We start from the raw sequence: 17,251 nt of genomic DNA, 5'->3' as shown, positions 1-17,251 counted from the left end.
GGATTTTACATAGATTATTGAATGTTAATCATTACAATTTTTATGGGATTACGGGATATATACTCAATATTTACTCAGTAAATACTACGTTGTAGATTGCCAGGATTTATGTGGGATAACAAGTGACCTCAGGAAAAGATGGGGAGAGTATGTTTTCTTTTTTTTTTTTTCTTTTTTTTTTTACTAATCAATCTAATTATTATTTGATGGTTGCACTCCTGAGCGGGTAGCGATTAATGTTGAAGTAGATCGCGGAAGGTTCTTACACTGATCGTAATATCTTCAAACTCTTAATATACACTACAGTTTAGAAGTGTTTCTTGATCAGTTTAAAGCATCGGGAATGGTTTTCCCAAACCAGTTGCTATAGAAGAGTTTTTTTTTTTATTTACAACTAATGACCAGGTGGACTTATGCGACCTATTATTGGCCTACCTACCTGATGTCCGCAGTGTAGTAGGTTCCATATAATAAAAAGTGCAGAGGGTCAGATGTTCCCTTGTTATTGTACTTAGCCCGTCTCTCTACATTCAATATGTTGACCATGATTAGCTGTTGCAGCATTGTTGATATTACCCCCATTATTATTATTATTATTATTATTATTATTATTATTATCATCATCATTCTCATTATTATTATTAGTATTATCATTATTATTAGCCAAGCTACAACCCTAGTTGGAAAAGCAAGATGCTATAAGCCCAAAGGCTCTAACAGGGAAAAATAGCCCAGTGAGTAAACGAAATAAGGAAGCAAATAAACGATATGAGAAATTATTAACAATCAGTAAAATATTTTAAAAACAGTAACAACATTAAAATAGATATTTCATATATAAACTATAAAAATACTTATGTAAGCCAGTTCAACATAAAAACGTTTGCTGCAAACTATAGGCCAAAGTGTAATACGCGTCGCACAGATTATTTGTCAATTCCATTGTGGTGGACTGGTGGTAGCGTCCTTGCCTGGTGATTGCCAGACTGGGGTTCGAGTCCCGCTCAAACTCATTAGTTTCTTTGGTCGCTGCAACCTCACCACCTCGTGAGCTAAGAATGGGGAGTTTGGGGGGAGCCGATAGGTCTATCTGCTGAGTCGTAAGCACCCATATCCTGGCCCTCCTTAGTCGTAGCTTGGGTTTAGAGAGGGCTTTCGCTGATCATATGTAATATGGTCAGTCTCTAGGGAATTATCCTGCTTGATTGGATAATGTCACTGTCCCTTGACTCTGCCATTCATGACCGACCTTTAACCTTTAATCAAGAGATTCGTGTTCTAATGAAAATTTGGTACGTGAATCAAAATAAGCAATTGTTATAATGCTAATGCCATTTCTAAGACCAGAGAAAATTGTCCTGTGAAGCATTGTTTGAAAAAATTCTCATGGGTATTTTTCAGTTATTTATAATTATTATTATTATTATTATTATTATTATTATTATTATTATTATTATTATTATTAATCGTGTAGGTTTTTTTTTTATAAAAATTACCTGTCCATATTGATGCTGATAAGAATAATTTAAGGAACTTTGTTTTTAGAAAAATGCATAATATAAAAATTTTTATTTGCTGTTGCACATTTTAATGTTACCATTTTCATTTTTTTTTTCAATCCTGTTAATGTCTAATTCAAAATCGTTCTGTTTTATGAAGGCCACAACCAATAGGTTACAAATAGGGAAGGTATACTTTAGGGAAATCATAACTACCCATCGAAATGGTTTTGGGCAAGTTAGTCAAGGGAATTCGATAACTGACGTGATGTATTTAGGATGTTTTTGCAGGACAGGTTTATCAGTGAACATAATAGAATGTTGTCATGGCTGTATCCTAGTGGTTGGTAAACTTCATGTTGAGCAAATGATTTATTTGTACGGAATCTCTACGTAGTAGAAACCAATACTAAATTGGATCCGTATATTTTATATACCTTCACTCGGTTAATGCCTTTTCTGCTCTTAGTGTCATCATCCTACCTACCCCTTCTCTTCCAACTCCATCAGATCTTTCTGAGTAGATATATATAAGGCCTTGGTTTAAAGTTTCCTTACCAATCCCCTGGCAACGTGTTTCACTTAGAGCCAAGATATCCAAACTATATTTCATAAATTCATTCTCCACTTGCTTGATTCATGGTTCTAACATTCCAATTACCTATTTTCAATTTTTCTTTAGTATTTATAATCCGGGAGATTCATAGCACTCCGCTACGCACGGGACTGGGGTCCATTATATCATCTTCTCTTTCTATGACTGACTAAATCCATAGAGGATCCATTGGCTAGATGCATCAAAGGATAGCCAGCTCGTTGTGAAGCGCAGTGCCTAGCTAACTAAAGCCCCCCTGACACTTGCACGCATTCGTGGCACGCACTGGCACTCATTGATGCGCGAATTCGCGTGAACGAGCCGTGAAAATGTCGTGAACAGTGCGAGAACTCGAGTGCCAGAGCGTACCAATGCGTGCCATGCAGGCCCAAAACTTTGAAATGTTTAAAGTTTGTGGCACGCATTGGCACACTATAAATGGCCGTGAAATAGTCGTGAACGATGCGCCAACTGGAGTGAACTGGAGTGAACAGTGCGGGAACTGGCGTGCCAGAGCGTACCAATGCGTGCCATGCTTCCCCTTCCAAGCATCGTGCACGCCAGTTCACGCATCGTTCACTCCAGTTCCCGCACTGTTCACTCCAGTTCACGCCAGTTCCCGCATCGCAGCCTTCCCACTGACATTATCACGCATTGTACTCCCGCATTGTCTCGCACTGTTCACGCTAGTTCGCGCATCGTTCACTCCAGTTCCCGCATCGTTCACTCCAGTTCACGCCAGTTCCTGCATCGTTCACTCCAGTTCACGCCAGTTCCCGCCGGTTCACGCTAGTGCCCGCCTACTCATGCTAGTGCCCTCCTACTCCGCCAGTGGAGCTCTCGTGGGATTATCAGGGGGTGGAGCTCTCGTGTGATTAAGGGGATTAGGGGGTATATAAATTGAGGTCCGAGGACACTCCTAGCCATTCCAGAGTTCGCCAGCGAGGAGACAACATGCCTAAACTGAAGCAGCCAAAGGGAAGGGGGAGGAAAATGGACGTGATGGAGGAGACTGCAGATCGAGATTCTCCTCATTCATCATTTTCAAGTCTCGATATGGTCATCCCGGAGACACAGCAGTATACAAGCCAGAGCCAGGTATCCTGTGATGACGATTTAAAGAAGAAGCGGGTTCGGGTGTCTAAGAAGGACATCCCTGACTACCAGTGGACGGAAGAGACGGAGACTACGTTGGCCGACCTTGTCAAGGAGAACCCCATGCTCTTTGACAAGAAACACAAGGAGTGGATAAACAAGGTGTTGAAGGACAGCAGGTGGGCATATATAGGAAGCCAGCTGGAACCTCCTGCCACTGCTGCCCAGTGCAAAAAACGCTACGAAAACTTGAGGACGAGGGTTGGCAAAATTATGAAGAAGGAGAAGAAGAGTGGAGCTGGCCAAGCCCAAAGGAGTGGCCGTGATGACTTCATCATGGACACTTGGTCGTTCCTCATACAGCACATCGTCCGGGGAGAGACAGTCGCCAGTGAGGAGTTTCGTGGCTCCGAAGGAGGTGCCACGACAGCCAGCGAAGTCGACGATGACGTGAGGTCGACGGGGACTCGCAGCCAGGCATCTACCACCACCAGGAAGGACAAGGGGAAGGGGTCCTGCCGAACACTTGACACCTCTCACAGCGACACCTATGTGTCGGAGAAGGATTTCAGCAATATATTGAGGAATGTGAGTATTGATTTTTTTTGACATATGCTATCTGTTGCATTAAAATGCTGTACTAAATTGTTTCAATGTTTGTTACATATATACATATATATAATATATAATATATTTTTATAATATTTTTTATGTTTCAGCTTGTGTCGAAAGCTGATTCGTCAACCCCAACGTTTATGGGCCAGCACAAGATTGTGCACGATTTTTCGTGCCTGCTGGAAGGCTACATGCGTGCCATCCCAGTACACCGATGGCACGAATTCCAAATAGAGTGCCTCAATCTCACACAACGTTACAGGGACGAGACTCAGGTCTTGCAGCAGGCACAGCAACAATCCTCAGAGACCTGGGCAGGCCCACAGCAACAGCAACCTTTACAGCCCCCTGTGCATCCCCCTGTGCATCAGCAACCCCCTCAGCAACAGTCACCTTGGCAGCCCCCTCACCAGCAGTCAACTTGGCAGCCCCCTCACCAGCAGTCACCTTGGCAACCCCCTCACCAGCAGTCACCTTGGCAACCCCCTCACCAGCAGCAACCTTGGCAGTCCCCTCAACCAGGACCCTCGCATGCACAGCCAGAGCAGCAGCAGCAGCATCGTCCAGCCAGTCATAACTGGGTGCCGCAGTCAAGCCCTTCTTCCTTGCCCCGTACCACGGAGTGGCACCCAGGGATGCCAACTCCACTGTCATCCACCCCTGTCCAGGTGACCTCGCCATCAGTGCCAGTGTCGTCACCCACCCTTGTCCAGGCTCCTTCACCAGCACCTTCATTAACGTCGCTGTCGGCGGCATTCAAAAGTCCATTGACCTTCCCTGTCCTGACCCCGGGGACCATCGACAGCAGCCTTGATGAAGCCATGACACCCTCACCCCTCTACTCGTCCAAGGAGCTTGATACCCCACCAGTCAAGGACAAGGAAATTTAAATAGTGTAAAATATTTGTACATAATTGAAGTGTGATACTTGTATATATATGTTGTTTTAATGTAAATAAACTATTTATATATTTACAAACACTTTTCATCTATTTCCTTAAAATACAAAGAAAGAAACAGTAAAGTAAAAAATAATAAAAGTGAAGAAAAATAAACCCCCCAAAAAATTTATATTTGCTGTCTTAATGTGGAAAAAAAATGATATCTTATTTCAAACTATTTTTATCTTTATAATGAAGAGAAGCAAAAAGGAAACGAAAAAATTAATGAAAATGAAAGAAAAATAAAGCTAATATGTTTTTATATTTGCTGTCTTAATGTGAAAAAATAATGGAAAGTTGAGTATTATCTTTACTATGTATAAATGTAAGCTCTTGTCATTTTGAATGAAATCAAAAGTGATATTAACGTAAACAAGAGCTGTTGCCTACCGGAGGCATCCAGGATGCTATCGCTCGCTCTTATGGGTCATTTAGTTTGCTAGAGCGACGTTCCCAGTTTGTTTTGCTTTAATAATCTAGCTATTTAGCTCCGGATAAAATGCTTATATTGTTAGCTCGGGGATTTCGACACGATCGAGGTAACGATCCTGCCTTTGTTGACGTATTGTCGCTATAGGCAAATTTTTTTAAGTTTGCTGTTTTTCATGTAAAAATGAAATGATGTCTTATTTCATGCACACACTTATTTTCATCTATTACCAATCAAGATGCACATTTTTTGTTTTAAATAAAATGAAATGAAAAATAAACCCTAGAAATTTTTAAGTTTGCAGTTTTCATGTAAAAATTAAATGTCTTAATTCATGCACACACTTATTTTCATCTATTTACCAATCAAGATGCACATTTTTTGTTTTAAATAAAAATGTTATGAAAAATAAACCCAAGAAATTTTGAAGTTTGCTGTTTTCATGTAAAAATTAAATGATGTCTTAATTCATGCACACACTTATTTTCATCTATTACCAATCAAGATGCACATTTGTTTTAAATAAAAATGTTATGAAAAATAAACCCAAGAAATTTTGAAGTTTGCTGTTTTCATGTAAAAATTAAATGATGTCTTAATTCATGCACACACTTATTTTCATCTATTACCAATCAAGATGCACATTTGTTTTAAATAAAAATGTAATGAAAAATAAACCCAAGAAATTTTGAAGTTTGCTGTTTGAATGTAAAAATAAAATGCTTTCTTAATAGTTGTACATATTTTATGTCTGCTATTTATATGTAAATCAAATGCTTTCTTATAGAAACTAAAATAAAGGGCCACAAAAAATACAAACGAAAAATATACGTTTCTTTTATTTACAAAATGGAACAACTATACAGCTCATGGAGGTACTACAATTTTTTCTTGCCAAGGGACAGCACCAGCAGGGGACATGTAGTAATGTGAAAGGTAGTCTCGCTGATCCTTTGCATCCTTCTGGATATGATGGCCGGGTAGAGTCATCAGCCCCTGCAGGTTTTGCTCATTCCTCCATGCACCAGGGATCAGAGCATGTGTGTCCGGATCTTCGTAGTCCACTTCTGACAAAGCACCTGGGTATTTGATGAGGACGAGGTTGTGCAGGACACAGGCACACATGGTGATCAGGTTGATGGTGCTGGGCTTCTGCTGCATAGTCGTCAAGAAGCAACGGAACCTTTGACTTAAAATTCCAAAGGCATTCTCAACGACACGTCGGGCACGAGACAACCTGTAGCTATATATGCGTTCTCGTAGGACTTGTGACCGATGGGAGAATGGTTTCATCATCCAGGTTCGTAGAGCAAAGGCGTCATCCCCAACGAAGTGATAGGGCACTGGGTGGTCATCATTAGGGAGTGGTTCTGGTTGAGGCACTCCAGCTATGTTGTCTTCTACAGCATCATGCAGAGAACAGTTGCTCCATGTTCCTCCATCCGACGCACCACCCTCTGCCCCAACATCCACATAGAGGAACCTGTAGGAAGCATCTGCGACTGCCATCAGTACAATGCTGTGGAAGCCCTTGTAGTTGTAGTAGTAAGAGCCAGCATTGGGTGGCTTCCTTATGGCAATGTGCTTTCCGTCCACAGCCCCCAGACAGTTGTGGTAATTCCATCTGGAGCTGAATCTGGCAGCAACTTCCTTCCAGGCCTCTTCAGTTTTGGGGCAACGCAGCACTTCGTCCTTGTAGGCAGCGATGATGGCTTTACACACCTCTGGTATTAACTTGCTGATGGTACTTGCTTCAACCCTGAAGCTGTACTGTAGACTTTGATAGGAATTTCCAGTGGCTAAAAAGCGGAGGGTAACAGCAAGCTTGAGTCCAACTTGAAACGGTTCCCTCATGAAGGTAGACTGCTTCAGGAGGTGCGGGGTTAACTTCTCAACCATCTCTTGAAACAGGTCAGGTGTGATTCTGAGGTAATTTTTGTAGCCCTTTGGATCTTCCTTGTGGAGTTCAGTCAATAGACTGTCATAGTGTCCAAACGAGTGCCTTCTGGTTAACCATTCCCTGACCCACACTTTCCTTTGTATCTTTCTTCGAGGTAGGGTGGGCTTTTGTTTCTCTTTTTCCTTTGCCAGCCTTTTCTGATGCAGTCCAACAAATGCTACAGCAGCTGCTAGGTATAGGTATCTTCTTCTCAATGCAATGGTGTCTCTGACAGTAAGCATGTTGTCTCGTCTGAAGCCAATCCAAGAATGTCCTCGGGTTGGAGAAGCCCCGTTTTTATATGGAGTGGCCAATTCGTGAACTGGCGTGAACTGGCGTGAACGATGCGGAAACGATGCGGAATGATGAGTGAACTCGCGTGAACGATGCGCGAACTACGCGTGCCAATTCGTGCCATCGCGTGAACGTCGCGTGAACGTCGCGTGAACGATGCGCGAACTGGAGTGAACTGGTCGTGAACAGTGCGCGAAAAACACCAGTGCGTGCCAAAAAGTGGCACGCACTGGCGCGCATCAATGCGTGCCAGTGCGTGGCAAAAATGCGCGCAAGTGTCAGGGGGGCTTAAGGCAAGTGACCCCTGCCGGTCCATACTAATTCTAGTAAAATCAACGCCAGGCATCAGGGGTAAAAGCCGAAGAGACAGTTTGCCCATCGCCTTAAATCCATTCCGTCACCCTGCTGCCAGTGACTTCATCGAGATTTAGTGGGGCATTTCCTCCACGTCCAAATCTCTCATTACTCCACCAAGTTACTCATCCGCTATACGAGTATAACCGTTGGCAGACATGGATTGCTAATATCAAGGCCAATAGAATTTTTTCTATTGGCCTTGACTAATATATACCGCAAAGCACGGTATATATACCGTCTAGCACGGTATGTATACGGCCTAGCACGGTACTACACCGCATAGCACGGTATGTATACCGCCTAGCACGGTATATATATATATATATATATATATATATATATATGTATATGTATATAATATACATATATATATATATATATATATATATATGTATATATATATATATATATATATATATATATATATATATACATATATATATATATATATATATATATATATATTTATATATATATATATGTATATATATATATATATATATATATATATATATATATATATATATACATATGTATATATATATATATATATATATATTTATATATATATATATATATATATATATATATACAAACACATTGTAAAAAAATCAATTCAATGCAGTTGATACGAATAAAACCAAAGAAAGAAAGTTTCAGCGTTCGGTATCCTTTCCATATTCCATGGCTTGCCCAAAAAGCTCGAGTATGTGGAGACATGAAATCCTTTCGTCAACTCAAACACCAAGGGTTGAGCGAGGCTCGACATTCAATTGAGTTTTGATAGTCGTAGAAACTATTGCGTTTTGGAAATTCAAATTTGGATTGCTAGGACTGTTTTTGAAGAAAATAAATTCCATCCTTAATAATTTGTTGTTGATGCATTAAGAGATAATGATTTTCTTTTATACAAACATCTTATTTATAATCGACTTCTGTAGTTTCATAACACTTTGAGTTCTTGGAAACGGTAAGAATAGATATACTCAAAGAATTTTCAGAATGTAATATGCTGCAAATGCAACAGGCCAAACAGATACTGAAAATTCCAATGAGTTCTTCAAAATTATGTTTTCTCTTTTCTTAAGGATCAGATTGGAGCCTTACCACCGTCATTAACAGAATTATCTATGAATTAATTCATTTTGATTTCATAGTCAATGCTATTTTTGTGGTGGTCTATTGAAAACGTCCCTACATGATGATATGCCGGACTGGGGTTCGAGTCCAGCTGAAGTTCAATGGTTTCTTGTAGTGTCTGCAACCTCACCATCCTTGTTAGCTAAGGATAGGGTGTTTTAGGGGAGCCTATAGGTCCACCACCTGAGTCATCAGCAGCCATTGTCTGGCCCTCCCTTTTCCTAGCTTGGGTGCTTATCAGTCTCTTGGCCATTGTCCTGCTAACTCGGGCATTGTCCCTGTCCCCTACCTCTATCATTCACGAGCGGCTTTATATATATATATATATATATATATATATATATATATATATATATATATATATATATATATATATATATATATATATAAAGTAAAAAGACCATGATTTTATGACGTTTTTTTACAAGGCTTCAGTAGTTTTAGAGTGGATCCAACTCATAAGTCGTGTGAATGTGACTGTTTTACGAATGTCTGAACTGAATAGTAATCTTCTGGAATTATATTTAGACGAATTTGATAATATATCAATTAAATATAAGCTGTTCGAACTGGGACTGTCCACGCGGTGAAATTGTGCGTAAATACAAATAGAAGATTTTGTGGTAAATTTCAGAGTTATTATTAGGTCAACGCACAGCAATTATTCAATGTACACCGAGTAAAAATGTTATCTGGAAAATGTAAACAGGAATTATGCGAAATTCCCGACGCAAAACAAAGGAACGCATAAAATGCAAGGTCGAAAACAATGACTTGTACATATCCCTGTACATGTACAAAACATGTTTTTGTATTTTATTCTTCAGCCTCACTTTCATCCATCGAGAGATTTCCAGTAGTGCCGTTCCATGGTTGGGGCAGATGAAAATTTCATTCTCTCTCTCTCTCTCTCTCTCTCTCTCTCTCTCTCTCTCTCTCTCTCTCTCTCTCTCTCTCTCTCTCTCTCTCTCTCTCGTAGGTGTGTATGAAAAAAAGCTGAAAATAATTTCATTATCCTGTATGCTTATTCTTTTCATGCATTATTGTTTTTCCTTTTCATGGACCTTGAAAATATTTTTCAATCTCAATTTTTTTTTTATTCAGTTCAAATCGTATTCAGAGGAGTTTATCATTTGACATATATTGCCATCTGTAACCTATCCTTTTCAAATTCCGTGTTGTTTATTCGGTCAGTAACAGTCACGAAGAAAATAGAAACATTGAAAATAGTTAAATGGGTATTATAATGAGCCATTGCTCCATTCACTGGAAAAAAAAGTGATATTCACAGGAAAAAAAAAATTTGAGGGGGGGGGTAACCCTCGTGAAGCCTTTATTAATTAGTTATTGATGTTGGTAACAATACTTGAATTCATATTAATTTCAGAAGCATAAAGGTTCTGTTGTTGTTGTTGGTTTAAGTGAAACCTACGGCTGGTGATTAAAGGGGAAATAATGTTATATAAATGTTATATATATATATATATATATATATATATATATATATATATATATATATATATATATATTATATTTATATATATATGTATGTATGCATGTATATATGTGTATGTGTATGTGCATGTTTATTTAATGTGTTTGTACGGTTGCCTATATTTATGCAATGCACCTCACTTTATTGTTTATCAAAATTCATCAGGCAAATATCGTCAATAATGAATATCATTGTAATCAAATATGCGAACCTAGGGTCATATCAGAGTAGAGGAAGAAGTACACATTGATGCATAGGTTTGTCCAGTCAATGCAATATCATCTTTTCAGTTGAACGCAACACTTTTACCTGAAATGTTTAGAGCTAGTAATATATATAAACATAAGCACAAAACTATTTTTTTATTTTAATGATGCTTGATAATCTTGATTTTAGAAAATCTTTTCATGGAGTTCAAAATCATAATTACGTCATGCCATTCTGTATTTACGATAGGCATCCGCTATTTTATCCACTTTAAGAATATAATTTATAAGGTTGCATTCTTAATTATCTCCACCCATTAACATCTGTGAGAGCACCTACCTACCGTCGTTTCATGATGTCACATGAAATTATCTCTTGATATTAGATAATAATTAGTTATGTAAATGCTGTTATTTTTTTTTCTTGACATGATTAGAAATAATATTGTCGCATGAAAAAATAGGAGTGCAAATTAGGATTTTTTTTTTCTTTTGGTAATGCCTGTCTTATGGCCATCGACATTAGAAATGTAACTTACAATTTTATAACATCAATATTGGAAAAACCATTTATCTGTGAAATTACTCATATTTTGTGACGCAAGTCACAATTATTTAAAAATTTATGTTTGTAAACAAATAAAAAACTTAATAGCCAATGGAATTACAAATGTAATGTACAATCTAATGACATTAATATTGGGAAAAAAAATATATATATCTTGAGTAATTACTCATATTTTGTGATGCAAGTCACAATTATTTAAAAATTTCTGTATGTAAACAAATAAAAAACTTAATAGCCAATGGAATTACAAATGTAATGTACAATCTAATGACATTAATATTGGAAAAAAAAAATATATATCTTGAGTAATTACTCATAGTTTGTGATGCAAGTCACAATTATTTAAAAAATGGCTGTATGTAAACAAATAAAAAACTTTATGGCCATCGGCATTACAAATGTAATTTACAGTTTCATAACATTGATATTGAAGAAAAACAATTACATGAGATTACTCGTATTTTGTGACGCAAGTCAATTATTTCAAAATTTCTGTATGTAAACAAATAAAACACATTCTATATCAGAGTTGTTGTACGAAGCCATTCGTAGTGGCAGCATCGTTATTTTATTATTAAAACCAAGTTGAACACCAACTAGTTCCGAGTCATCACTTTGTGACGCCATTCGTAATTACGCCATGAGTAATCACCTCCTAGTCCTTACGATTCCACTTCCCCGTATTAATCGCTGGAAGACGAGACCCGAATTAACCAATTAAGATATCCGGCCGTCGTAATTGTGGCATCAGCCTCAGATAGATCTCATTAAATCGGATTTATGGATTACCTTCCAATGGATATCGTTTCTCCTCCGATTGGGGAGGGAACGAATCAGGTGAAACGAACTAGCTGTCTTATGACGAGACGTCGGTCGCCACTTTTTTTTCGGAATCTTAGAGAATGCGTCGTCTTGCATTTTAAAGTAATCGGAGCCAATGGGGAAATATGGGTGTACTAGTACCGTGCATGTGGGATAGTGATTTATTTTCTAAAATTGTTTGTTTAAATAGATAATTTTCTCTCTCTCTCTCTCTCTCTCTCTCTCTCTCTCTCTCTCTCTCTCTCTCTCTCTCTCTCTCTCTCTCTCTCTCTCTCTATATATATATATATATATATATACATATATATATATATATATGCGTTATATATATATATATATATATATGTGTGTGTGTGTGTGTGTGTGTGTGTGTGTATATCGTGGTGATTTAAATTTTTCCAATGGCCATCATATACATAGCGCATGTTGAGCACATGGCAAATATTGTTCTTATAAAGAAATATTTAGAGAACTCGCAACTTCACTATATTAATCCGAAACGGCGGCCATTTAAAAACCAAAGATAAACAGATAAGACAGAGAAAACCGGATAACATTCACAAACTCAATGCATTCTAAACTAGTTCATTTCGAACCGCCAGTAACTAATTAATATCTGTCTGTATGCGTGGAACTTTCGTCTCACCATTTTCTGCCCAGCATGAAAATGTAATCCATGCTTAATTGGAATAACGTTTCCATTGATGTTCTCGTCTAATTTGAAAGAGCATCAACAAGTCTTCCATTTGCGATAGTTTATATGTTTAGTGGAGGTTGTTAGACCTTGATTATTAACTGGAATTATGGGAATTTTCATTATATATGATGCCTTTAACCTTCCATTAATAGCCTTGAAATGTGCTTTGATTAACATTACTGTTGAAGAGGATATTAAGAATAATAACAGGTGTGGTAATGTCATAGTGATGCAGCCTCGAGATCTAGGCATATATGTTGGCTAGATTATTATTATTATCATTATTATTATTATTACTGGTATTGTTATTATTATTATTATTGGCTTAGCTTCAACCCTAGCTGGAAAAGCAGGATGACATAAGACCAAGGGCTCCATTAGGGAAAAATAGCCCAGTGAGGAAAGGAAATAAATAAACTATATGAGAAGTAATGAACAACGAAAATAAAATATTTTAGGAACGATAACAACATGAAAACAGATCTCATATATAATCTATAAAAAGAGACTTATGTCAGCCGGGTCAACATAACATTTTTTGAAAGTTTGGAGTTTTGAAGTTCAAACGATGTAACTACCTGATTAAGAAGACCATTCCACAACTTGGTCACAGCTGGAATAAAACTTCTAGACTTCTATGTAGTAATGAGCATCATGATAGAGAAGGAAAGACTGTTAGAATTAACTGTGTGCGTAGTATTACAAACAGGGTGGTACTCTCCGGGAAGATTGGAATGTAAAGGATGGTCAGAATTACGAAAAAAATCTCATGCAACATGCTTAAAGAACTAATTGAACGACGGTGCCAGATATTAATATCTAGATCAGGAATAGGAAATTTAAGAGACCTCAAGTCCCTGTCCAACAAATTAAGATAAGAATAGGCAGCTGAATACCTGACAGGAGAACAGTAGTCGAAAAAGGGTAGAATGAAAGAATTAAAATACTTCTTCACGATAGATTAATCACCGAAAACTTACAAGACCTTCTCAATCAGTTTTTTTTTTCTTTTAATTGAAGAAGAGACAGACCTAATGTGTTTCTCAAAAGTAAATTTGCTGTCGAGAATCACAACTAAAATTTTAAAAGTTATACAGTGTTGAAGAAACATTATAAATGCTGAGATCCAGATGTTGAGGAGCCATTGTTTACGACCTGCTTACAATCATACTTTGAGTCTTGTTAGGATTCAGCTTTATACCGCATAATTTGCCCCCTGCATTAATTTTAGCTAGATCTCCGTAAAGGGATTCAGCAACCCCCTATCTACATTCAGGAGATAGAGCTGATGCAAAGAGAGTAGCCTCATCTGCATATCCAACTAGCTTGTTTTCTAGGCCAAAACACTTGTCATGTGTATCCTATATAGTATAAAAGATAATGGGCCAAGAACACTACCCTGAGGAACACCAGATATCACATTCCTATACACACCCTGGTGCCCATCAACAACAACTCAAAGCTATTTATTACTTAGAAATTCAATAATGATGCCAAGCTAAGACCCACCGACTTCCAACTATTTAAGTTTGAAAACAAGGGCTTCATGATTAACACGTCAAAGGCAGCACTAAAATCAAGGCCAATAATACGAAGTTCCTGACCACAATCAAGGGGTTTTTGTACAGTATTGGAGATTGTAAGAGGGGCATCACATGCTCCAAGGCCTTTACGAAAGCTAAATTGCAAACCAGGGAACAGATGACTACCTTCAGCAAACCTATTTAGTCGTTTTGCCATAAGACCCTCAAAAACTTTGGATAATATGGAAGTTATGGAAATCAGACTGTAATCAGCAGGGCTTGAGCTACAAAAAACGTATTTATATAGTAGAGTAACATTACTAATTCTGCAACAATGCTAAAAGTTTCTCTTCTTCCTAGCTTGCGCAAAATAACAGATAACTTGTGAGCTAAGAAATATGTAGTCTTTTTAAAAAAACAAAGGAAAATTACCACTTGGTTCTACACCTTTATAAGCTTCAAGGTCAACCAAGAGAGCTTTAACCTCACGAGTTCAGAAATATAAACTAGTTAGTTTATCCTTAGGTGAACGAGAATGAGGAAAATGAAGTTTCTCATTACTCTGCTTACTGTCAAACACATCAGCCAAAATTTCCTGTTCCTTTGGACAGTAAGTAACAGAGCCATCTGCTTTAAGTGAAAGAGGAACTGTTGTATCGACACCAAAAAGTGCAGATTTAAGGGTCGCCCACTACTTATGTTCCTGGGATGTACCAGAAAGGGTTTCTTTTATGGGTAAATTGTATTCCTTTTCAGTTGAAGACTAAATTCTCTAAGCAAAAGCTCTAAGCTCAGTGTAGTTATTCCAAGTCAAATCTAACCTGTTGCCCTTCCAAAGATGATAGGCCTCCAGCTTTTCCAAATAAGCACGTCTACAATCATCATTGAACCAGGGTTTGTCTTTCAATCAGTACCTTAACACACGAGAAGGGATATGCCTATCAATTATGCTGGCTAGTTTCTCATTCAGGGGAACAACAGGCTCAACACTGTTATACAATTGTGACTAATTCATGCCTAAAAGATCACTCTAAATGCCATTTCAGTCTGCTTGACATTTTATATAAATCTTACACGACTATGACACATCTGGGGCAGGCTGCTTAGTCTTCACCACTAAGGAAATCATGGCATGATTAGATGTCGCAGCTGGAGAACCAATCCTACTTGCAATAATGCCAGGGAAGTCGCTGTATACGAGGTCTAAAAAGTTACCAGATCTTTGAGTAGCTTCACTTATGATTTGCTCACAGCCTGATTCAGAGGCAAAGTCCAAAGCTGTAAAGCCATGGCGATCAGTAGGAGAAACAAAATGTAACTATTCCCTATGGTGAGCATTGTAATCACCATCAAAAACAGAAGAGGCCTTGCTATCATTTCCTTGTATCTTAGCCATAATGATAAGAAGACAATTGAAAATAGAATCATCTGTATCTGGTTTCCGATAGATCGAACATAAATAGAAGTTGTTATGCCCGCCGCAAACTTATATTACCTGAATTTCCTGACATCTACATTCATAGCAGAACTTGTGAAAACCAAGATACTTTCCTGATATACACCGCCATTTTCCTCGGCCTGGGAAGGGCATCCCGTTTCAAAATTATTGGCTGCTTAAAACAAAGTTGTAAGGATGATTCATTGATCGTATAGTTTACATCATATTGAATAAATTCTAAGGTTTGTACACTTGATTTATATAATTTAACTGCAATTCAAACGCTACTACCAGATTTTTTTTATCGAAAAAAATTCAAACTTTTTCTTTAAGCTTTAAATCTTATAAACCTTTATGAGGAGTTGAGTTCCTGTTATGCTAAACTAGAAAGGTCTTGATTATAAACATATTTATATTGACATTTGATTGTCTTTGTTTGATAATGAGGATATAGTGAAAATCTACTTGGTATGATCTATTCAGAAAGTATCAGTGACATAATAGTGGATTTGATATTACTCTTCGATGATGATTTTTTTTCTCCCATGAGATGATGTCCATCATTCATAGGAAATTTGCAGATTTCTTTTATGGAAAATTTTGCACCAAAAATTAGAATAACTCGTTTACATAATACTTTACTCGTTATTCGCCTTGATTCAACATAGTATTTGTCATCCCATCTTGTTAAGGGTATGCGGATTTTTATTATATGACCGGATGTTCTCAGCCTTGTAGAATTTGAATTTGCTGGAGATAAGGTGTCAGTTTTTATAGGTTCGACATTAAGTGGGTTTATCTGTACACTGAAATGAGTTGCGACTGACTTATTTGGGTTTCTCGCGTAAGCAAGTCTATGCTGGAACAAGGGTTGTCGAATCTAATTGGAAGTGATTGAGCTTACAGCCAATATGTGGTATGTAGAAGCAGTACTCGTGAAACCGAAGCATGCTGAGTGCTATGCTATAGAAGGGGTTTGCAGTCCCATGTGTATTGTGTATATGTATCTATCCTTGTTTTTATCATTCACTGCTAATGTGTGGTTTGAATTATGTCGCTTCCCTACTATTCCTTGAGCTACTTTCACCCTTCTCTTCAGTTTATTGATAAGTTTTAGTACTATGAATAAGTTTCATTTATGCAACCAAATCAGCCCTATCTCTAAGGCTTTCAATACAGGAAACCCACTTAATCATTTCTGACCAGAATTGTACATTTACAGACATGCTAGGATACTTTTTACATTGAATATTATCGTAAAAGTACATTATCGATAACCACGAATGTCGTAATTCCAGTGTAAGAAAATAACCAAGCTCTAAAAAGAAAAAGGGGAAAGGAAACAATGCTATGAATCTTAACATAAATACATCAATATTTTCTTATGGAAAATATTGATCGGATGATCCAAATCCCCATTCCTCCTATCAATTTAGTTAATTGGATAAATTGCTTTTACGACCGTCATTCATTCTCATTGATAGAGAACCACAAAAGAGATAGACCTTTGTGCATAGAAATTCAAATAGCCCTTTTTTTTTTTTTTTTTTTTTTTTTCGCCAAAGATCGCCCAACTTGCTTTTAGAGACTCAGTGCG

At 37.6% G+C, this 17,251-nt stretch overlaps 1 protein-coding gene across 1 annotated transcript; it reads left to right on the top strand.

Annotated features, from left to right (window-relative positions):
* The first annotated feature begins 2,597 nt into the window (after nucleotides 1-2,597).
* On the top strand, nucleotides 2,598-4,731 carry LOC137648462 (uncharacterized). The gene is made up of 2 exons (XM_068381382.1): nucleotides 2,598-3,777; nucleotides 3,909-4,731. The coding sequence occupies exons 1-2, from the start codon at nucleotides 3,049-3,051 to the stop codon at nucleotides 4,692-4,694; spliced, it is 1,515 nt and encodes a 504-aa protein (XP_068237483.1). The 5' UTR covers nucleotides 2,598-3,048; the 3' UTR covers nucleotides 4,695-4,731.
* Nucleotides 4,732-17,251: the final 12,520 nt, after the last annotated feature.

Source organism: Palaemon carinicauda, chromosome 10 (genome assembly GCF_036898095.1).
Source record: "Palaemon carinicauda isolate YSFRI2023 chromosome 10, ASM3689809v2, whole genome shotgun sequence".
Lineage (NCBI taxonomy): Eukaryota > Metazoa > Arthropoda > Malacostraca > Decapoda > Palaemonidae > Palaemon > Palaemon carinicauda.
Note: the sequence above shows the minus strand (reverse complement) of the source record. Positions and strands in the feature narration are given on the sequence as shown.